The sequence below is a fragment of the Xiphias gladius genome, chromosome 8 (genome assembly GCF_016859285.1).
Source record: "Xiphias gladius isolate SHS-SW01 ecotype Sanya breed wild chromosome 8, ASM1685928v1, whole genome shotgun sequence".
NCBI classification, from domain to species: domain Eukaryota; kingdom Metazoa; phylum Chordata; class Actinopteri; order Istiophoriformes; family Xiphiidae; genus Xiphias; species Xiphias gladius.
In genome coordinates, this window is record NC_053407.1 from 975,922 (window position 1) to 987,974 (window position 12,053).

The 12,053-nt window shown below is 42.0% G+C and overlaps 1 protein-coding gene across 1 annotated transcript; it reads right to left on the bottom strand.

The window, feature by feature from the left end:
* Positions 1–586: 586 nt before the first annotated feature.
* gal (galanin/GMAP prepropeptide) lies at positions 587–11,764 on the bottom strand. Its single transcript, XM_040133622.1, has 6 exons — positions 11,689–11,764; positions 11,436–11,516; positions 10,625–10,679; positions 3,168–3,254; positions 2,181–2,252; positions 587–1,096 (listed from the first exon to the last, which is right to left on the bottom strand). The coding sequence occupies exons 2-6, from the start codon at positions 11,514–11,516 to the stop codon at positions 1,035–1,037; spliced, it is 357 nt and encodes a 118-aa protein (XP_039989556.1). The 5' UTR covers positions 11,689–11,764; the 3' UTR covers positions 587–1,034.
* Between the last annotated feature and the right edge of the window lie 289 nt (positions 11,765–12,053).

Here is a 12,053-nt window from a genome sequence, read left to right on the forward strand (position 1 = left end):
ATCAATGTGAATGTCAGGCTAGTGATATTTGTGGCTTAGCAGTTATTGAAGTCTTACAATGAACACGTTTTCTGTGTGTTTCAGGCTGACTTGACAGAAGAGGAGAGTGTTTCTGGAATGCTGGCTGTCCTCTCCAATCTGACAGAAAATGACAATGGAGGATTCAAGGACTACCGTGGAGAACACTTACCGTGGTAGATAAACACAGGATGTAACATAATAAAAAAACCTGCTCTGTTGAGGATATAATCAAAGCAGTGTTCCCTGGTTCTCTGCAAACAACTTGATATATTCAAGCATTTCTCATCATTTAAATGTGTATAGAGGATATTGTTTACATCAGTACGGATTGTTTGGGGAAAAAACACTCGAACACATGCGCAAAGTATTGCTTCTACTCTGGATAATCAGACATTTTCAGTTGCTGTGCTTTTAGACCTCACAAAAGAATACAATTTTTATAGTTATAACATTCCTATTTTTAAGCTTTCAAGATGTTAAATTCAGGATGTTTTTAATGGGTTGTAAGTTATATATTTGACAGAACAATTTGTAGTTATTGATGCTTACTTGTCAAAAAGGTCCAGTTGATGGTACGAGTTTTATAGCTTCAACAAAGATTTCAGTAACTAGTACAAAATGTGAAAAAAAATTCAAGTTGTCCAGTGCCATTTGTGTGTTTATTTCATTCCAATCTCTTAAATCAGATGGTAGTATATTTAGATGATAATACAGTGTTGGTTTCTGATCAGAGGTCTGTATTACTTAGACAGTACAGTCAGCAAACACTCACTGATCCCCATTAGAGATTGAGTTTTATTTACACAGGAGAAGAAAGGTCTGATATTTTTATTGGGGGGAAAATCAATTTCTGTCACAAAGAATTAAAGAATCAGATCTTTGGTGCCAGGATAAAGCCAGTGTCGGAGTTTGAATGGAGCAACAGTAGGGTGACATTTAGGGCAGTGTGAGCCTAGACAGCAGAAATAGACAGACTTGGATGGAGGAAGGTTGACAGCAGGGAGGCAGACCCATTAAGGATTGGCCAGTTCTTCTGATGTCACAGAGGAAAGCAGGCTGTCCAACGCACCCATCTCTGCAACACACAAACTTGTAGTTGTCAGGGCTCACACAACATCACTGTAGAAAATACAGTACCTATCAGACAAGAGTTTTCTCAGTTCAACTAACGTCAATATAACTCAATTGGCCACAGTGCACTGAGTGCACTCTGCTAGGTCGCCTTTTTAGCCTAAATGAATTACAAATAAACATAAGCTTTACAGCATGTTATATAATTTTAACCTAATTATTTTATACTGAAATGATAAGAGACTCAGAGGCGACCAGCTTGCACCTGCCCATATTGATATGGTTTTTGGAAAGAGAACTATGTCAACTGGTGATCCCAGCTCAAGAACTATTGAGGAATATACACTCAAAGCCTCAGGCGGTGAACAGGAAATTTGACGGAGCAACCCAGCGCATTCAAGTTAGCCTGCCGGTTTTAGATGATGTTGGTTGTTGAGATGTGATATGCAAACTGCTGTTGGCAAAGTTTACACTCGACTTTTTGTTTATCCGTTGTAACAAAATGCAGCCAAACCAATGACTTCTTTGACATGGCGTCAATTAGTTTGGAGCCGACTCCGAGTAAACATTCCATAAATGTTAAATAAGTTAGACCTAGAAGTCTCCATTAGATTTTCCGTATTCACAGGTAGTCTGTCCCTCCCACCTCCACAATAAATAATGGATTCATCCTGGAAGACTACTGATGAAGAGCTGTTCTCCTTATGAAAGTAACACCAGCGACTGTCCGACCGATGAGAATTTGGTCAAATGAGAGCGTATCGACCAATCAATCGCCCAGTCGACCGGGAAACAACAGATTTTCTACAAATTTGGCCTTACATGTGTATACTTTATATGGGCTGACATTCACTAGCCATTCATAGATTCTTGTCTATACCTCAGTTTCCTCAAAGTTAAAGCTATTTTCTGTATATTTAATATCCTGTGATGTGGAGATGCAATTTGAGGCATTGCTTCATATTTAGGAGTCACAAGCAAAAACAGTTGGAAACCATAGCTTTAGAAAAATGTTTTGAGTACATGCAATAAACTTGTACTGATGTTAAAAAATAAGAAGTTAGTTAAGACAGATATGATAGGCATACCTTTAAGTTTGAGGTACGACAGGAAGTCAATGATGGTGTGGATGATGTCTTCATCTGCTATTCTTAGGGCATCTGTGGTGGCAAAGCAACAAAATGCAGCCCGTTATGTCATCTTAACTTGGCAATGCACTGTAAGGTTTGATGAGACCACTGGTAGCAACACACAGACAGGTGACAGATTAAAGGCAAAACCAACATGAAGAGTTTTAGTCAGGTGTTGAGCCACCAGGAGCCTCCAGAGCAGCTTCAAGGCTCCTTGGCATTGACTCTCCAAGTCTCTGGACCGGAGGGATGGACACCGTTCTTCTAAAAGATTTGGACCTCATTAGGTGTTTTGATGATGGTGGTGGAGAGCGATGTGCAACACGTCGGCCCAAAATCTCCCACAGGTGTTCAACTGGGATGAGATCTGACTCTGACTGTGAAGGCCACAGCACATGAGTCACATCATTCTCATGCTCATCAAACCATTCAGTGATGGGGGCATTGTCATCCTGTTTCTCCACTTATTTTTCAGTTTTTTCCTTTCATTTGTCACCTGTCTGTATGAGGAAATGAATAACTCCAGATACCAAGATATCTTGACACAAGGACATATCTTAAAAAATGCTTTTAAAAGTTCTTTAACATGACAAATCAACATTCTGGGAAAGTCTAGTGAACTAACTTGAAGCGAAACATTAAGGTTTTTTCTTAAAATGGCTTGCCAGAGCCATTATGAATTTGGCTTGGGCGTAATTAAGTCTTTGCAAGGGTTTTGGGGGTGTTTTGTTGTTTTTCAGTGTTCCTAGGTGGTTGCTTTGGTGTTTGCAGTGGTCTCTGATATGTTGCAATGCAGTGACTCTCCAGTTGAGTTAAGTTTCAAATAATAAAACAGTGAGATGCAGGGACTGGTTTTGTTTTTGTTTTTTTTATTCAGGGTCTATAGTCTATATTGTAACAGTAGAGGAAGATTGTCCTGTTTCTATGTGTGAGAGAAGGACAGACCTGTTCTGAAGTCTTCCTCCTGACCCATGTCCCTCTTGCCAGCCAGACCCGGCTTGTCTCCTAGTGTCCTGTGTCCATCTATTCCATCTGGACAATGGGGAGTGATCACAATCGATACAGTCATACAAACAGCAGATGGGTCAGCTGAGCATTTGATTCCACTGGTTGCAGCCCTAAGTTAAGTTCACATGAAATACCAGCAATGTCATGATGTAAAGTTAAACTGCCATTCAACTTGATAAAAGTAAAAGTATGATTTACATGTTTCATTTTCAAGAAAATAATTTTCAGCTGCTCCAGGATTTCAATATTTCAGCTGTGAATGAAATTCTTTTACTGAATATTTGCTTGAACTGAAAATACACTATCACTTGGGAACAGAAAATATTAATTTACAAAGCCTGAACTGTTGAAATGCCTATTTAATACAATAACAACAGAAAACACAGACATTTTCCTAAGTATCGCACTGTTACAGAAGCATAACACATGAGACACACATACATACAAAGTGAACACATGGCACACCTCTATCTAATTTTTGTAAAAAGAGCTAAAGGACATTGTTGTACACTTGGTTATGTCAGCATGGTATTTGCTTTGTAATTGTATTGGTTAATTTCCAAACTTGTACAGACCACCTGCAGGGCTTGGCTCATGGAATTGCAGTAAAACAGATTTGACCAACAGAAGGAATAAAAAGCACATTCAAAATAGGACAGGCTGTAGTTTTAACGCACAAGAAAATGAATTAGAATAATAATGACAAAAATGAAAATAAAATAATGGAAAGGCAAAGTGAGTAGCTTAGCCGAGGTGATAGGTGAATCATTAGCTCTAAGCGTATTCCTATGGAGTCTTCGCATTCAAAGAGTGGCACAGAGTTTTCATGGGCCTCCAGGTCATAGTGAAATGTCATGAACAGAGTTCAAAGTCCTCATCCTATGAACTCACCAACAATTAAACATTTTGCAAACAACCTTTTTTTGATGTGTTTGAATCACTGGTGGTTCTGGTTTAAGTGCTTTATGATAGTTCTGCCGTTCAATAGACTGGAAAACACAGAAGGTCACTTCTGAAGGTATTTTCCACGTGGAAAACAAGTCCACGTGGATTAAAAAATACAGATATGTGACTATTTCCTAATCCAAACAATGATGGCAGCCGAAAACAGCATGTCCTCACTCAATCTGTACAATGTGTTATTGTTATTGTTGTTGTATTGTTATTGTTTATTTATATTTTTTCAAAACACGTATGTATTTGTGTACCAAACGAGCAAGGTGGACGCACATGTCATTCACAGCTACCTGGATAGGATACAGAGCTGCAGCTTGGAATATGGGTGTTGTTAAATGGCTTGTTTTTTGTTTTGTTTTGTTTTTTTTCTGTTTACGAAATAACCTTTTGCGTTACATGTTTGCCAATGATTAAGTTAATGAACATGTATATTCACTACACTACAGAAAGTATCTACCTCATTCGACTTTTCTTTGACTTTGCGGCATAGCATTAGCCAGCAGTCTTTTTCAGGTATGTGCCTTTAACGTTTCGCACCCAGTACACTACTTTACGAGTGGTGATGATGTGTGATTGAAGAGGAGAGACGCTAAGTGGCCTGAACTGTTTGACTCATCTCATGGGCTTCCTCATTAGCTAAAGTAGTGCTTGAGCTGGCCCCCCCTGTACTCTTTGTGTGTGTATTGAACTATAACATACACATGAAGTCCAATTAAATTACATGACATTGGATGACCCCAAGAAGGAAAATTAAAGTATTTTAATGGTTTTGTCTTTCAAGTACAAACTGCTCCTCCTGTATCTATAGGCCCCTTTGTATTTTGGTCTTTTCACTTGAAATTATATATTCTTCACTGCTAAATGCCATGTGTTTTATAATCAAAATTATTCTGTAGTTTGTCTTGTACTACTTAAAAATTATGTTTCATTATATATATTTCCTGAAAATGTAAAACTTTTATCTTTTTAAGTTTATTATTTGGCATTTTGCCTTATTTGATAGTCGACAGTGTGACAGAGAGATTAGAAACAAGGGCAAAAAGCGGGGGTATGACATGAAACTAAGGTTCCCTGGCTGGGAATCGAACCGTGGACGTTGCACGTTATGTGGTATGTGCCTTAACAAGACTGTCGTCCTGTTTAAAAAAAAAAAAAAAATAGGCAGTCTGTGCAGCAATTTATTACAACCTGTAGTTAAGTTTAATCGTTAGGCGACTGCTAGTGGCAGTGGTGATTATGACAGGTGCAAAGGAGGAAGTCAGGTGACGTAGTATAAAGAACAACAAAGACTGTGTTAGGAGGAGGTTTGGGTGGATGGATGAGTTGAACACAGGGCTTTCACACAGGAGGGTGCTGTTTCCAAGTGTAGAAACACACCAGAAGCAAACAGCAGTCTGCTGTGTGAAACTGATGCATACGCCTAACCAAACCGTGACCGTTCCACAACCTTAACCGCGGGTTTATTAATGTTACCATGACAACAAAGGTCAGGTACGCCGGCCGCTGGCACTCCCCTATGGTTCATATCCTAGGGTAGGGACAAACCACCTACATGATCGTTTAGGTTGGTTAAGCCCGAAAATGTCTCCATTCAGCCACTTCTACTTTCAATGCTTGATAACTTTATGGTTTTAACATCACAAGAATGTTTCCAGTGGAAAACCCTCCCTGTCGGCTTGATTGCTACGCTATAATTAGGAAATTACTGTAAAAGAACTGGACTTACACACGTATGAATGAACTATCAATTTAGAGAATCCCGAATCCTTCTGCAAAGGGACATTTTGGGGCACGTGTGAGTTTGATCTCTTTCCAACAATCGGAGTAAAATCTGCATATTCTGTCAGGAGGTGCTGTGCCGTCAGAAACTATAGAACAGTAATATGTTTTCGTTTTGTCGGCTCTCGTGGACAATGGGTTGAAATTGAAACCGTGACCAAACGGTAAAAGGGCTGACTCTGATCATGTGTTTCACACTCTGAAAAGCAGGCAAAAAGGAGAAGATGGCTGTTGCGCCTTGTCCGCAGGGTGGATAACGAGCGCCTGCTGAGTCGTAGACGTCAGCTAGTCACTAACTGGAAAGGATTTGACCCCAAATATCAAATAGGAGAATCGATTGAAGTTTATGTTAACTTCACCAATTACTTTCTGTTTCCTAAAACTGGGGGATTGTCACAATTACCGGTAAGAGTCAGTGTTGTAAACTCGAACCGCCTTTAACCTCTTTGATTTCAAGTCTAGCGTGTTGGAGTAGAAAGCCAGCACGGAAAATGGATCACTGCCCTAATAACATAACTGCACTGTAGCTCGGTATAAGGACACACAAGGTGTTTTTCTCACGTTCTTATACTCCAGTGACAGCAGCATAAAGTACTTTGAAATATGCAACAACCAGTGAAGACTTCACTCCATTTTAACAATTAGGAAAATGCTCCCATTTTGCATTCCAAGTCTGTTTCCGTGCAGAGGGGCAGAATTTCGTCTTTCAAAAGCACACATTCATCTGTGGCATCCGTTTTGAAACGTTAGGCTGTCTTGACTTCCTAGATTAGTGGGTTATAACATCAAAGGAGCCAACAGAAGCCAATACACACATCTGCTATGCAAACAGAGAGCTTGCATAGCCCACACAATAGGGAGTGCACCTAAAGCTTGTGTGGAGTAAATAATGTAAGAGGCCGTAATGTGGGTCTAGTATTTAGCTTAGCTACAGACAGCTAGTCTAGCTCCCTCACATGTCCCTTACAACAGCTCCGTCTTATCTACACGTTATACCTCATTTAACTCGTGCAAATGAAAAATTTAAAAGCAGGACATGAAGGTAAAAGTGACTTAATTACCAGCTAACATGATGCAATATTACAGGGCAGCTTTGGAGCTGTTGCAAAGCATGTTTCTTTTACTGGTAATGGAGGTAAGCTATCGGTTTATGCTAAACTAGTCTAGCCTGGACCTACAGTATCTACTGGACACGCGAAATTGAAAGTGATATTACTCCTCTAATCTTACTCTGGATAAAACATTGAACAAGCATATTTCCAAAAATCCTCAACTGTTTCTCCAATAGTAGTTGTTTGAAAAAGCTTTCAAGTCATTCGTGACATTTTCAAAACACAGAAGATCTGATTTATCCTGTGTTAATATCATACTGCACGTACCATAATTACAAGCAACCCAATGGCCAGAAACTATTCACGATAGCTGGAGATACCAGAATATCTGAAGGTTGTGAAACCTCCTCCTTGGCAAAAAGAACGACAGAAGTGTCAACTACCTGCGGCAAAATGGCTGCCGTAACCTTCGCTGACACTTTAGCGTTAACCCTAACCCTAATCATCCATTATTAACATTAATATAATTGATTCAGCTAAATAAACGTAGCTATTCACTGTTCTGTTCACACCTGCTTTCTCTTACTAACTAACCACTACTGCTAATTTAGGCTATTTAATCTGGTGTGACTGGCTCGCAGGGGCGGTGACCATTTTAATGTGTGAGTGCTCATAAAATGGAGTAGTAGGAGTTTTTCCTCTTCTTCTCACGCTACTGACAGTACGTAAACAGTGTAATCCACACTGTGATGCCACATCCCTCTTCACCCAACAGCCATTCATATGAGATCAGCATGAATTCCTTTGCTTCAAGCAGAGAGAGAAATGCAACGTTTGGATGCATAAGCGCGGACAGCAGCAGGATGGCAGACGTCCGCCCCTGATGAGGGGCAGAAGCGGCTAAGAGGCAGGATGTTTGGACAGAGCAATTCCTGGCCTGACACCAAGGCCCTGCAGTGGCCGTATGTTTCTATCTTACATTGAGTGACCAGCTCGTCTCTGCCTCTGGCACTGGGAGAATCCTTTATCTGAATTAGGTGATCAATACGACCTGAAACACAGGATGAGGCAGGAGCAACCTTTACCTGGGCTTCTCACACACACACACACACACAAAGTGACAACATTTCCAGGGTTCCTGTTCTGATTGGGATCCCACAAATTGGTAAGAACATACACACACACACACACATCTGGATACCCAGTGTTCACTTAATGTGTCCTCTAAAGGCAATGAGGCAGTCCTTAAATTACACTAAATTAACCAACACAGTTGAGACAGTGGACAGGGTCAAAGAGAGAAAACAGTATTGATTCACTGTCCAGCTACGACTGTGTCTTTTGTAAGCTCTGATACACAGGCAACAGTTTCACGCAATCCACCAAGCTTTTCAAAGAGATTAGTCACCACTCTTTGGCTGACTAAAATGAGAAAATGATGCTCGAGGTGTGCGGAAGGTCATTATTTAGCAACAGTTGTACAGACGGTTTACGTCTACTCGGGTGCTGGAATAAAAGCTCCTATCCATCCCCCGCTTTTGGTTAAAGCTGCACTAATCAATATTTTTAAATCAAAACATAGTTCAGCACCTGTGGAAATACACTTATTAGAGTTAGATGAGAAGATCTATACCTCTCCAGTGCCTGTCCGTTAAATATGAGGCTAAAGCCTGGAAACAGGGAAACAGCTCGTCTGGCTCTGTCCAAAGTCTAGTACCTAGCAAGACCTCTGAAGCTCACTGGCTCGCAAGTTCTAGCTAATTTGTTTCATCTGTAAATGACTCGTTTTACACTTTTGGTTTCGAATGGACAGATCAGAAAGAGTGAGTATTGGAGTTACATTCACTGGGTGGACACAAACACCCCTCTGTGTAAATAGGGAGCTGTTTGCAAGCACAGCTGCCATATCAGCTTCATAAGGTGATAGCATGTTTCTAGCTTGTTCTGATAAAAAAAAAATATGAGTGATTGCGGCTTGAAACTTAAGAAAGATTTGTGAATGTAAAGAAATAGTTCCGACATTTGGCAAAATATTATATTCCATTATGCCTTTCTTCAGATTGGGGGGTTATATTTAAGCAAATTCAGAAAGGTTTGTAAGAAATTGTGTTCGTCCTTATTAATCTCTGCCGCACACAGTTAATGGACTATCTCAACTTCACCAACTGAAAGCAGATGGGTAGGACCATGAAAACAGTCCAAAATAAAAAGAGGGAGAAGAGTCAGTTTTAAAGTCCATATCCACAGTCATCTACAGAGCCACGTGTCAAAGCGCAGGTGTAAATGAGAACGTCAACGCAGGCTTCACTCCGTTAAGTGTCCCAGAAAGCCACACCAGCGGCTTGGAACTAACATCATTAATGCTACTGGTTCCACCTGCACCCCGACGTTCACAAGTCAACGTGTCTGCAGGGAGACGGGGTCGGTTGTCTTCGACCGTAACTCTGCCAAAGATAATATTGCCTGAATTATTGAACTGAATTGCCTCAAACTGTTGCCTATGCATCGCAAACACTCGTTTAAAGCCTTCTTTCATTTGTTTTTGTTTGTTTTATATTTTTTTTAAAAAGCGCGCCTCAATCCTGGCCCCTCTCGGAACTCTGCCTCTGGCAAAGGCATTCCCTATTTAATCCCTGAACTGGGGTTAAACTGTCTAATCACATGACTTTAAAACCTCTGAAGACTTTTCCGCCCACAGCGTTTACGAACTTTCATGGACATTAACAGGTTTGTAAGTGTCGCTGTTAGATGAAATCAGCTGCTGACACTCGAGGGGAGTCTGGCTTCCAGCCAACTGAGGCCGCTGTGTTTGAGGAAATCTAAAAGACTGAACATGGCGGAGGCAGAATGGAGACAGAGACCACATTCTAGCAGAAAAGGGCTCGTGTTGAAAGATAAGTGATGGGGTTTGTTTTTTTGTATTTTTCTTGCCAGAACACGAAGTTAACCTGTGCACATTCAGCAGTTCTGGAAGTGTAGTTTAATTATTTCAAACACTGTTCAAAAGGCCACCATTTGCTTACTGTACAGCCAGGACAGTAATGTGAGGAATAATATCCTCAGCTGTGAGGTTCAGGTTATTGGCTTCCCATAGACAAGCTGGTTAGTATATACAGCCAATCAAACTATGCCATGTCAGCATCGCCAGACGGTAGCACCTCCCTGATGCCCAGAACACTGTTGGGACCAAAATGGGAATAACTCCTGGGTAGAAGGGAAAGTAGCGTTTGTTTGATGGGCTTAAATGTCTTTTTCGTCACTATACATACAAAAAATTACAGACTGGGGCCAAACGTTCCCTGATATCAACCAAAATAATGTAACATTAAGTCCACAAGTCAGGGATTTTGTCATTTGGTGAAAGCTGTATCGCGTTTTCACAGGACATGACAGAGAAACGTTGTGGACATTTTGAAATCTACTTGCTGTAAGAACGCGTGGTGATGTTTAAGCTGCGTCGTCCTAAATGGCATTTCCAGATGTGCTGAAGTGAGGCGTTGGATAACAGCTGATTACTGATGCTCTGTGTGTGTGTGTGTGTGTGTGTGTGTGTGTGTGTGTGTGTGTGTGTGTGTGTGTGTGTGTGTGTGTGCGGTCAGTACTTACGGGGACCTAACAGGTAGCCAGCACTGTTCAGAGTCCAGCCGCGCTTCTCCTTCGCCTGCAGGACGCAGAGACGCACAACGGTCAGGTCGCGGACAGGTCACTGTTCAGTGGTGACTGATTCCAGTGAGACCTTCTGAAATGTCTCCTCCTTTATCAAGTGTCTCTCGAGGCTCTTCAAATACGAAGAGTGAATATTCGGGGTACATCTGAAGTCTGTGGTTGAACCAGTCAAGCCAGTAAAGGAGCGCACACACACACACACACACACACACTGTACACAGGTTTACAGACCAACCAGCCAAACCGAATTTCATTAAGTCAACCCAGCTCCCACTTTAACCGGTGAGAGCTCCCTGACCGAGATCGGCCTTTGGACAGCGTTTACCATGGTCGGTTCTGGTGCCTTCTTCCCTCGGTGTCTGGTTTCCTGGCACGGGACCTAAAGAAATGCTCGGAAACCGGATCCCTGTGGCAGACCATTTGCATGCCCTGCACGGTCACAACTCTGCCCGCATTATACAGCGTGTGCGGATGTGCCAATTTACGTTGGACAACACTTCTTACCTACTTATTCTAATAACCACACTGCACTATAATAACCTGAAAACCTTACCCATTTACACCTATATACCTAAATGTATTTAACCTCTTTATGTGTCGTCCAATGGGTTCTTACTGTCATTTGATATAATATATATTAGGTCCGTTTATATCGGCAATGATCCTACATTTTTGTGTCTTGTTATCTGAATGTGACTGGAGAGGAAAACCTTGCTGAAGCTGTGTTGGGGGCTGAGCTCTCACATCTTACCGCAATGACCAAGCCGATGGTCTCGGAGAGCGTCGCGCAGAGGACGAGCGACAAGCAAAAAATCCCGAAGCACTTCTGCATCTGAGAGAGAGAGAGAGAGAGAGAGAGAAGTGTCTGGAAGCGTTTGTGCCGAGGACCAATCCCGTCGGCGAGCGGCCGGGACCGGGTGTCCCACCGTGAGTAGGCTGTTTGGTCAACCCGGGAGAACTTTTCCAGAGAACTGAGAAACGGAAAGGCAAAGGCAGCAGCTTACCTTGGATACGACTTTCCCGCCCTCTGTTCCAGTCCGGAGTCGGCAGCAGGGGTTGGTGGGCGCGCAGCAGACAAGCACCGGGTCCACCTTTTATCGTCAGTCCAGCCCGCGTCAGCAGCCCCCTCCCGCAGACAGGATGGGCAGCTCACGAGCAGAGCGCCTAACGAGATTCGATGACATCCTCAGATTTTTCTTCGTCGCCCACGGAGACGTGGGATTGAATTTAAAAGGGGAGGAGTAGGTCTGCGCGATTTTTCAGTCCTAATCCGATATCTGACTTTAAGGGGCTTGTCCCGGGAGCAGATGGTCGGTACAACCTGTGTTGTCCCTGATCATCACCGATTTGATGGTTCATGGTTTTCCTA

What these genes read in the sequence shown, in the direction of transcription:
- gal (XM_040133622.1), bottom strand. Translation starts at nt 11,516, where the DNA reads ATGCAGAAGTGCTTCGGGATTTTTTGCTTGTCGCTCGTCCTCTGCGCG. An exon ending in TGGCTACCTGTTAGGTCCCC is followed by an intron (nt 3,255 to 10,624) that starts GTAAGTACTGAC and finishes CCCATTGTCCAG; the next exon opens with ATGGAATAGATGGACACAGG. An exon ending in GTCGTACCTCAAACTTAAAG is followed by an intron (nt 1,097 to 2,180) that starts GTATGCCTATCA and finishes TGTGTGTTGCAG; the next exon opens with AGATGGGTGCGTTGGACAGC.